Below are 11426 nucleotides of genomic sequence, written 5' to 3'. Positions count from 1 at the left end.
GGATCTTTGTCCTTGAAAACTCTTACCAAATATACATAAAAAAAGCCCCCATTAACTTTCTATATAATTCATACATTATTTGATTTTTTTTCCCAGTTGTTATCTGACTTTCAACAAACTCTTAAAAAATTAGTAATGATCTTCAAGTTGACTTAGATGTTCAAAGGCCAAACATTGATTTACAAGTAATTGGTCCCAATTTCAGGTGTCCGTCTACAAAAGGGTTTTATGCATGGGATCAAAACCCATGCTAGTTTGTTACTAACCTGTTATTAGAGCAGTTCAACATTTTCATTAATCAAATCAAGGATTCTTCTATATTTAGAAGTATGCAGATCCAGCTTCAACTATAGTCTAAGGCCATATACCCCTATGTTAATCTCCAGAAAATACAAGGTTTCTCAAGATTCAATAACTTCATAATTAGCCATATGACATTAATTCCAAGTTAATCAAGCATGCGAATTCATTCAGCCTCTATGAGAAACATATTCCTTGATTTTACTAGTTATTTATCAAAAACAGATTGTTTTCACAAAGATTGTTCTATGGAAGTTAGAGATGAGCAACTGTATTGAAAGATCTTTTTATTTAAATCAAGATGCCAAAACTAAGTTATGGACATACCTGTGATTGAATTCTATTGAAATGCTAAAAACAAATTAAAAGACTGACTCTTACATGGGAAACTGCCTTTGCTAATATATCAACTTTGGTTGATTGATAGTTCCTACTATTATCAGAATTCTTAGAGAGATGCAGTGCCTTCTAATTCGTCAAAGTTGGTTGACTACCTCCAGTTTTATCAGAATTCTTCTATGGGTGTACAGCCTTCTGCTAATTTGTCAATGATGGTTGACTAGTTACAGTTTTATCAGAACTCTTACATTGGTTCACTGCCTCATGCTAATTTGTCAACAGTTGTTGACTTTCTTGCAGTCATTTGTCAACTGTCGTTGACTAGCTTGCAATGACCTAAATTACATAATTTCTTAACCAGAAAATAGTTCTGAGAGCTTCAGTTCGACCATGGGATCAAATGCCCAAATTGTCTTCTTAAACCTTTAAGAAAGAGAAAAATGTTAGCAGTAGTTGACATCTAGTCATGACTACTTCAAAGTTCAATCCATCCTTACACTGTGTCTTGATGTGTGGTCGTTTTAGTAAAATCCATTATATAATCTTTGCATGTCGCTGGCAAAAGGATTCAATTCGATCAAGCGCCTCTTCCAACAAACTAGGGGAAACTGCATAACATATCCGGATCCAATTCTTCATACCAAGACAAGACCCTGCAGAACAAGAGATCCATAAAGGAGGCACAAACATGGGTCATCGTTATAATAAATTAAAAATGCATTGAAAAGCATCTCTACAAATAGAAAGCGGAGAAATGAATAGTACCTGGCAAAACTATCACTGATTCTTCCTTTGCAAGTTTTGTGCAAAACTGAAAATCATCAGTTACGTCTTCAAAACCAGATAAATTTATCTTAACCTGTCCCAAACAAATAGCCAAATGAAATCAATTAAAATGGACTTGCCGCATGCATCAAGCTGCATTTTCAAAAGAAACCTCTGTTTGTACTTTATTCAGGTATTTATATTCAACTACTTTTTTGTTCTTATAAAATGCAAAACAATGAACATGACTTTTGCATAAGCACTTTTACCATAATAAACAGAGAACCCTGAGGTTTAAACCGGCAACTGAGAGCACTGATTCTTTGCAAGTGATTGTAACATAATTCAGCAGCATGTGCAAGCATTTGCAATGTCTGCCCAAAAAATTCTTGTGGTGTATTTTTTAAGATGCCTGGAAGTGCACCCTGTAACATCAAGGATTGTTAATCTTTGCAATGCATGAAAGAATGAAGAGTAATAAATATATGTCATAACTGCAAACCTCTAGGAGATGTCAAAACACAAGTGGACACCTAGACACAAAACATTAAGGAGAGTGCATTGTTAGAGTTCAAAATCATGATTTTCAAAAATAGCATTTGTGTTGAATAATATCATAAGATTATAAAAATTTCAATAATGAATCATGCTTTGCGTAGGAATACCGCCACCTTTTCTTTTGGAATCCCTTACCCTGTTACTGATCTACTTTATAATAAGGCCATTAGCATCACCACTGCCATTTTTTTGTATATCAACGGTGATGCCACTTGTGACTGTTCTGAATCCTGGGCTGTGGTAAATGAATCTCTTTCATGATCATGGCTTAAGGTCGTTCCAATTTTTAGGTCTATCCTACTGTTTCGAATCTCATCATTCTCTTTTGTGCCCTACCCTATGCTTTGGGACTTTACACATTAAGAAACCTTATTCTGTTGCATGGTATAACTATAATCATTAACTTTCTCTATCAGTTGTTCCTACTAGATCTCATCTTCATACAACAATTCACAATAGACGTGTGGACCTGTCATGAAAATTATATGTAGGACTTCTACCTTGCCCTTGCATGCCTCTACTATGTTACCAATAAACATTTTCATAGATATTCCTCTTGGCTTACTAGTAAGCTTTGGCTAAAGAATTTCAAATTATCTGCTTAAGGTTCCAAACACCTTCCCATCGTACAATTGGACTTACAAAGATTTTTTTATAATTGATCAGTAGCTTTTTCTATAGGTTTTTAGCTAGATTTCCTTCTTGTGTACACAGTGGTGGACCTTGTTACGACAGTCTTTACTAGTTATCCACCCTAATGGGACCTGAATTTTTTATCTCATCCTTGACTATATCTTTTAGCAGTTTCTTTTATAGTTATCCAGGTTTTTGTAACTACAGCATCGTATTCTGTAATAGTTTGGAAATTTGAAGAGAAAAAGCAAGAGGATAATACTAGTTCCATTGAATGTAAGAATTCTTGTGTAAGTATTTTATCACCAAAAAATGTGAACTCAAAAATCACCATACAATTACATTCTGGAGCAAGATGCAGCATAAATTTGTTTCAATTTGATGCAGGAGCATCTAGAGGTATAAGGGCAATCCTGTGTCACCCAAAAAATATACTTAGACTTAATTTTTGTTTCATTTGTTTTCATTTTTGGATACCCGTTTGGGCCAAATAAAGGTTCCAACTCTCACAGTTCCACTATCAGCGTTCGTGTAAATCCCGAAAAAATAGGAGTATGTAATTGAGCCATCATTTTGGTGAAATAGGAGGTGTAAATTGGCTAGATGAATGTAATTGTAATTTAGAGCATTCCAAAAAAAGAATCAGGTCAAAAGGCCCCACGGTTTGAAAGTTATTGCAGTTTTTCGGATTGTGGAGACCTCCTAAGAATGCTTCAAAGTCAGGTTAGGAGCATTAAATGACCTCGAAAAGGGCCGAAAAATGGGGGACGAGCGAAGCTGGTCCATAGGGCTATAGAGCGCTTTGAGAGCTTTCCGAAAATGTAAACCGTTCGTCAATCGGAGCTACGGTTCAAAAGTTATGCCTCCTGGAAGTTCGGTTACCATTTCTGGATTCTTCTAGATTTGCGTCGACTTCTAACGCAGCTTCTAAAACCTTCTATTTGGTCGGTGGATGCCTACAAGCACTTTCTAGAATGTACTCCTAGTCCTTAACCCTCCAGGGTCCATTTAAGGAGATTTCTGGCATTGTAAAAGGCAGTTCGGAGTGGAGTTTGAGAGGAGGTACTGAAAGGAGAAATTATCTCCAGATTTATGCTATTGTAAGCCCTTAGGGCATGTTTTGAAGTTTATTTTCTCTGTACTGTTTGTACTAGCTTATTTTCTCAGTTAATATAATTTCCCCTTTTCTATTGTGTCCATTCTGTGCTTGGGTTGTGTCCCCATCAAGTGGTATCAGAGCTGGTTTTCCTGAGTGTGTAGACAAAGCGCCGACTGTGAGGCAGTTTGCACCAGGACTGTGTGGTTGTGGGTTTGAGTTAAGAAGATGCCTCCACAAAGAGAGCGTGGCGGAAGGGCCAGAGCTATTAATCCTGAGGAGGTTAGAGCCCTCCAAAGGCAGGTACAAGCATTGCAAGAGGAACTCCGTACAGGAACAACTGTGGCCGCAGGTGATGAAAGTGAAGATGACAACGAAGAAGACGAAATTGGACCAGAAGGGGAATTTGACGGGGAAGTTCTAAATCATGCAGAGGAAAGGCTTTTTAGGGCCATTACTAAGTTTGGGAAAAGACCTACAATTGAAGTGGGTGTATTTTCAGGAAATCTGAAACTAGATGAGTTGATCGATTGGATCAATGAACTGGAAGAATACTTTGAGTATGAGGATATCAAGGACCCAGATAGGGTTAAGTTTGCAAAGGCCAAACTGAAAGGCCATGCCAAAATCTGGTGGCAAGAGGTCCAATTGGAAAGAAATAGAAGAGGAAAGGAGATCACAAGGTGGAATCGCATGGTGGACAAATTAAAGAAGCAGTTCATTCCTGTGAACTACGAGCTTGATTTGTTTAAGAAGATGCATGCGTTAAAGCAAGCAGGAAGATCAGTCCAAGAATATACAGAGGATTTTTACCGACTCTTGATTAGAGCAGGGCATGCAGAAGCAAATAAGGAGAAGGTTGCTCGTTATATCAGTGGGTTGCAACCTAGCATCCAGGAGGAATTAAGTCTGGTAAGAATGACCAGCGTTGAAGAGGCATACCAGTTTGCCCTACGAGTTGAAGAGAAATTGAATAAAAGGTTTGAAGGAAGACAAAGAGGGCGTGGTCAAGGAGGAAGGGGAAGCGGTAGGTCATCTGGAGGCCCCAATGAAACCCAAAAGAAAAATGAAGATGAGGGTACTAGCAGGAACCAGAAGAATGAGGGTTTCAACCACTCCCGTGACCAAGACTTTGGAAATCAGAGAGGAAGAGGTAGACGACGTGGACAAGGAAGAGGAGGCTTTCGTGGTACCTGTTTCCATTGCAATGAAGAAGGTCATCGTGCCTTTGAATGCCTTCAACGATAAGGAAGGACAGATAGGAGAGCTGAGGGTCAAGCTAGGGTTGGTCATGTGGATGAGGATGCACAATCATCACATTCAGAGGATGTAGAAAGAGGAGAGACCTTGGTACATGAAAGAGTCCTACTAAGTGGTGAGATTGAACCAGGACAACGGAGGAATTTGTTTCGTACCAGATGCAAGTGTGAGGATAAATGTTGTGACATGATCATTGATGGTGGTAGCACTGATAACTTGGTATCAAAAGAGATGGTGTCTAAGCTGAAGCTCAAGAGGGAGAAACATCCCCAGCCCTATCGGATTGCTTGGATAAAAGATGATCATAAGGTCCTGGTAATGAACAATGTTTAGTAAAATTCAAAATTGGGAGTTACCATGATGAAGTTCTCTGTGATGTTATTCCGATGGATGTTTGCCATCTATTGTTGGGTAGACCATGGCAGTTTGATAGGCATGCAATACATGATGGTCATGCAAACACATACTCTCTAACAAAGGATGGAGTTCGCCACAAATTAAAGCCCATGAAAAAGGAACGCGAAAAGGTATGTAGCAGTGCTAGGATTTGTCTTGTTGAAGGAAGTTTTTAGATGGCATGAAACATCAACGTTTGTGCTATGCTTTGATTCCTAGGAAAGATAAAGAAGGTAGTAGTGAAATACCACTTTAAGTTTCAGATTTACTAAGTGAGTTTGGAGATATTATCTCTGATAATGTTCCAGATGGATTGCCACCAGTAAGGCAAATCAGTCATCAGATAGATTTAATCTCAGGAGCTAGTTTTCCTAACAAGGCTGCTCACAGGATGACTCCTACTGAAACAAAGGAGCTAAACAGAGAGGTTCAGGAGCTGTTGAGGAAGGGCTTGATTCGGGAGAGCCTAAGTCCATATGCAGTATCTGCAGTACTCGCACCAAAGAAGGATGGAGAGTGGAGGATGTGTACAGATTCTCGAGCTATAAATAGGATAACCATCAAGTACTGGTTTCCTTTGCCAAGGATGGATGATCTTATGGACTGCTTGAGTAGAGCTCAGTACTTCACAAAGATAGATCTGAAGAGTGGTTATCACCAGATACGGATTCGAGAAGGAGATGAGTGGAAAACAGCCTTCAAGACCAAGGAGGGTCTTTATGAGTGGTTAGTCATGCCCTTTCAATTGACGAACGCCCCAAGCACCTTCATGCGGCTCATGAATGAGGTACTTAAGAAGTTCTTCGGAAAATTTGTTATTGTTTATTTGGATGATATTTTAATTTTCAGCAAGACTTTGGAAGAACATTTATTGCATATTCGTAGTGTCCTTGAAAGGCTAAGGAAGAGAAACTGTTAATTAATCTAAAGAAGTGTATCTTTGCAAAAAAGGAGTTAGTCTATTTGGGGTTTGTTATATCACCTGAAGGTCTCAAAATGGATCCAGAAAAGGTAAAAGCCATCTTGGAATGGCCTACTCCGAGGTCTGCTACTAAGGTAAGATCATTTCATGGTCTGGTTAGTTTTTACAAGAAGTTTATTAAGAATTTCAGTGGCATATGTGCACCCCTAACTGATACAATAAGGGGGGATAGAAAGAAGTTCAAATGGACTGTAGCAGCAGCGAGAAGTTTTGAATTGCTGAAGAAGGAGGTGACAAAACAGCCTGTGTTGGCACTTCCAGATTTTAGGAAAGTGTTCCAGGTGGATTGTGATGCCAGTGGCAGCGCTATTGGGGCTGTATTAAGCCAAGAAGGTAAGCCTATTGCATATTTTAATGAAAAATTGAATGATGCAAAGAAGAAGTATTCTGTTTATGATCAAGAGTTCTATGCAATAGTTTAGGCCTTAAAGAAATGGAGGCATTACTTATTGCCAAAGGAATTTGTTTTGTATACTGATCATCAGGCATTACAGTACCTAAATAGCCAAGGTAAATTGAATCAGAGGCATATAAAGTGGGTAGAGTTCTTGCAGAGCTATACATTTGTGTTGAAGCATAGAAGTGGAAAATCTAACAGGGTTGCAGATGCACGAAGTAGGAGACAGTTGTTGCTTACAGTAATGCAGGTTGAAGTAGTTGGGTTTGATAAACTCAAGAATTTGTACCATGAGGATCTTGATTTTGCTGAAGCATGGAAAGCTTGTAAAGAGCCTGTTGCTGTAGATAGAACCAAGTGGTTAGACTATTTGATTCAGGATGGCATGTTGTTCAAGGGTAGTCAATTGTGCATTCCAAGGAGTTCCATGAGGGAAAATCTGATTAAGGAGAAACACAGTGGAGGGATGGCAGGACATTTTGGTCAAGATAAGACCATTGCCATTCTGAGAGAAAATTATTTTTGGCCTCAAATGCCACAGGATGTGAAAAGGTTTGTACAGAGTTGTCAAGTTTGTCAAGTTGCTAAGGGATTTAGCCACATTACTGGACTATATCAGCCATTGCCTGTTCCATCAAAGCCATGGGAGGACATAAGTATGGATTTTGTTCTTGGATTGCCGAGGACACAAAGGGGTAATGACTCAATATTTGTGGTGGTTGATAGGTTCTCCAAAATGGCACATTTTATTCCATGCCACAAAACTCATGATGCTGTCCATATTGCAGACTTGTTCTTCAGAGAGGTGGTGAGACTACATGGTCTCCCAAGGAGTATAGTTTCTGACAGAGATACTAAATTTGTCGGGTATTTCTAGAGGACATTGTGGAAGAAGTTGAGAATAGACCTAAAATTCAGTTCCACGCATCACCCGTAGACTAACGGCCAAACAGAAGTGGTAAACAGAAGTCTGGGCAATTTGCTGAGATGTTTAATTGGGGATAAGCCCAAGGGATGGGATTTGATTCTACCACAAGCAGAGTTTGCTTATAATAACTCTGTAAATAGGAGTACTGGAAAATCACCATTCCAAATTGTATATGGGAGTAGCCCAAGGACTACATTAGAGCTGAGGAAGATAGAACAAGGGGAGAGGACAAGTGCTGAAGCTGAGGAATTTGCTGAACATATCAAGCATCTACATGAGGAGGTTCAAGCACACATTACCAAGATGAATCAAGAGTATAAAGCTAGGGTTGATCAAAGGAGAAGACATAAGGAATTCCAAGTAGGAGATTTAGTCATGGTGCACTTATGAAAAGAAAGATTTCCAGTCGGTACTTGCAACAAGCTGAAAATGAAAAAATTTGGCCGCTGCAAAATTCTGAAGAAACATGACTCAGGAAATGCATATGAGGCGGAGCTGCCAGATGGCATTCACATTTCTCCTATTTTCAACATTGCAGACTTAATAGAGTATCATGATGATGGTGCAGATGACGAGCCAGTGTTAGAGCCATGTCCAATTCCTGCTTCTAAGGAGAAGATAGAAGACATTCTAGATCATCGTGTGGGTAGGAGTACCAGAAATAGGCAGTATGAAGAGTATTTGGTGAAGTGGAAAGGACGGCCGATCGAGGACTCAACTTGCATTTCAGCAGCTGAGGTTTCCCATTTGGGATTTCCTCTACCATTCATAAAGTGACAGGGTCACTTTTCAATCTACCCTGGGTGTCTGATGCAGGAGCATCCAGAGGTATAAGGGCAATCCTGTGTCACCCAAAAAATATACTTAGACTTAATTTCTGTTTCATGTGTTTCATTTTTGGATACCCATTTGGGCCAAATAAAGATTCCAACTCTCACAGTTCCACTATCAGTGTTCGTGTAAATCCCGAAAAAATAGGAGTATGTAATTGAGCCATCATTTTGGTGAACTAGGAGGTGTAAATTGGCTAGATGAATGTAATTATAATTTAGAGCATTCCAGAAAAAGAATCAAGTCAAAAGGCCCCACGGTTTGAAAGTTATTGCAGTTTTTCGGGTTGTGCAGACCTCCTAAGAATGCTTCAAAGTCAGGTTAGGGGCATTAAATGACCTTAAAAAAGGCCGAAAAATGGGGGACGAGCGAAGCTGGTCCATAGGGCTATAGAGCGCTTCGAGATCTTTCCGAAAATGTAAACGGTTCGTCAATCGGAGCTACGGTTCAAAAGTTATGCCTCCCAGAAGTTCGATTACCATTTCTAGATTCTTCTAGATTTGCGTCAACTTCTAACGCAGCTTCTGGAACCTTCTATTTGGTCGGTGGATGCCTACTAGCACTTTCTAGAATGTACTCCTAGTTCTTAACCCTCCGGGGTCTATTTAAGGAGATTTCTGGCATTGTAAAAGGCAGTTCGGAGTGGAGTTTGAGAGGAGGTACTGAAAGGAGAAATTATCTCCAAATTTATGCTATTGTAAGCCCTTAGGGCATGTTTTGAAGTTTATTTTCTCTGTACTGTTTGTACTAGCTTATTTTCTCAGTTAAAATAACTTCCCCTTTTCTGTTGTGTCCATTCTGTGCTTGGGTTGTGTCCCCATCAAGTGGTATCAGAGTTGGTTTTCTTGAGTGTGTAGACAGAGCGCCGACTGTGAGGCAATTTGCACCAGGACTGTGTGGTTGTGGGTTTGAGTTAAGAAGATACCTCCACGAAGAGAGCGTGGCGGAAGCGCCAGAGCTATTAATCCTGAGGAGGTTAGAGCCCTCCAAAGGCAGGTACAAGCATTGCAAGAGGAACTCCGTAGAGGAACAATTGTGGCCGCAGGTGATGAAAGTGAAGATGACAACGAAGAAGACGAAATTGGACCAGAAGGGGAATTTGACGGGGAAGTTCTAAATCATGCAGAGGAAAGGCTTTTTAGGGCCATTACTAAGTTTGGGAAAAGACCTACAATTGAAGTGGGTGAATTTTCAGGAAATCTGAAACCAGATGAGTTGATCGATTGGATCAATGAACTGGAAGAATACTTTGAGTATGAGGATATCAAGGACCCAGATAGGGTTAAGTTTCCAAAGGCCAAACTGAAAGGCCATGCCAAAATCTGGTGGCAAGAGGTCCAATTGGAAAGAAATAGAAGAGGAAAGGAGAAGATCACAAGGTGGGATCGCATGGTGGACAAATTGAAGAAGCAGTTCATTCCTATGGACTACGAGCTTCATTTGTTTAAGAAGATGCATGCGTTAAAGCAAGCAGGAAGATCAGTCCAAGAATATACAGAGGAGTTTTACCGACTCTTGATTAGAGCAAGGCATGCAGAAGCAAATAAGGAGAAGGTTGATCATTATATCAGTGGGTTGCGACCTAGCATCCAAGAGGAATTAAGTCTGGTAAGAATGACCAGCATTGAAGAGGCATAGCAATTGAACCAGGACAACGGAGGAGTTTGTTCCGTACCAGATGCAAGTGTGAGGATAAATGTTGTGACGTGATCATTGATGGTGGTAGCACTGATAACTTGGTATCAGAAGAGATGGTCTCTAACCTGAAGCTCAAGAGGGAGAAACATCTCCAACCCTATCGGATTGCTTGGATAGAAGATGATCATAAGGTCCTGGTAAGTGAACAATGTTTACTAAAATTCAAAATTGGGAGTTACCATGATGAAGTTCTCTGTAATCTTATTCCGATGGATGTTTGCCATCTATTGTTGGGTAGACTATGGCAGTTTGATAGGCATGCAATACATGATGGTCATGCAAACACATACTCTCTAACAAAGGATTGAGTTCGCCACAAATTAAAGCCCATGAAAAAGGAACGCGAAAAGGTATGTAGCAGTGCTAGGATTTGTCTTGTTGATGGAAGGAAGTTTTTAGATGGCATGAAACATCAACGTTTGTGCTATGCTTTGATTCCTAGGAAAGATAAAGAAGGTAGTAGTGAAATACCACTTGAAGTTTCAGATTTACTAGGTGAGTTTGGAGATATTATCTCTGATAATGTTCCAGATGGATTGCCACCAATAAGGCAAATCAGTCATCAGATAGATTTAATCCCAGGAGCTAGTTTGCCTAACAAGGCTACTCACAGGATGACTCCTACTAAAACAGAGGAGCTAAACAGAGAGGTTCAGGAGCTGTTGAGGAAGGGCTTGATTCGAGAGAGCCTAAGTCCAAGTGCAATACCTCCAGTACTCGCACCAAAGAAGGATGGAGAGTGGAGGATGTGTACAGATTCTCGAGCTATAAATAGGATAACCATCAAGTACCGATTTCCTTTTCCAAGGATGGATGATCTTATGGACTGCTTGAGTAGAGCTCAGTACTTCACAAAGATAGATCTGAAGAGTGGTTATCACCAGATACGGATTCGAGAAGGAGATGAGTGGAAAACAGCCTTCAAGACCAAGGAGGGTCTTTATGAGTGGTTAGTCATGTCCTTTGAATTGACGAACGCCCCAAGCACCTTCATGAGGCTCATGAATGAGGTACTTAAGAAGTTCTTGGAAAAATTTGTCATTGTTTATTTGGATGATATTTTAATTTTCAGCAAGACTTTGGAAGAACATTTATTGCATATTCGTAGTGTCCTTGAAAGGCTGAGGGAAGAGAAACTGTTAATTAATCTGAAGAAGTGTATCTTTGCAAAAAGGGAGTTAGTCTATTTGGGGTTTGTTATATCACCTGAAGGTCTCAAAATGGATCCAGAGAAGGTAAAAGC

General features: G+C 39.8%; 1 protein-coding gene across 2 annotated transcripts in view; it reads right to left on the bottom strand.

Moving 5' to 3' along the window:
- Positions 1 to 570: 570 nt before the first annotated feature.
- Positions 571 to 11426, bottom strand: part of LOC149579412 (tyrosine aminotransferase-like) — a 99632-nt gene continuing 88776 nt past the window's right edge. The window contains exons 6-9 of one of the 2 annotated variants that reach the window (XM_089832575.1): positions 1674 to 1829; positions 1405 to 1498; positions 1137 to 1292; positions 571 to 1062 (exon numbers count right to left, since the gene is read on the bottom strand). In XM_089832575.1, the coding sequence (XP_089688701.1) occupies positions 1174 to 1292; positions 1405 to 1498; positions 1674 to 1829 (369 nt within the window). In that variant the 3' untranslated portion in view covers positions 571 to 1062; positions 1137 to 1173. Of the gene's footprint in view, positions 1293 to 1404; positions 1499 to 1673; positions 1830 to 11426 lie in introns of both variants that reach the window. The other variant, XM_089832571.1, reaches the window with a different exon arrangement.

The sequence above is a fragment of the Cupressus sempervirens genome, chromosome 1, assembly GCF_028749045.1.
Source record: "Cupressus sempervirens isolate cs-2001-9-10 chromosome 1, ASM2874904v1, whole genome shotgun sequence".
NCBI classification, from domain to species: domain Eukaryota; kingdom Viridiplantae; phylum Streptophyta; class Pinopsida; order Cupressales; family Cupressaceae; genus Cupressus; species Cupressus sempervirens.
The sequence above is the reverse complement of the archived record's forward strand: the minus strand, read 5'-3'. Positions and strand labels throughout refer to the sequence as shown.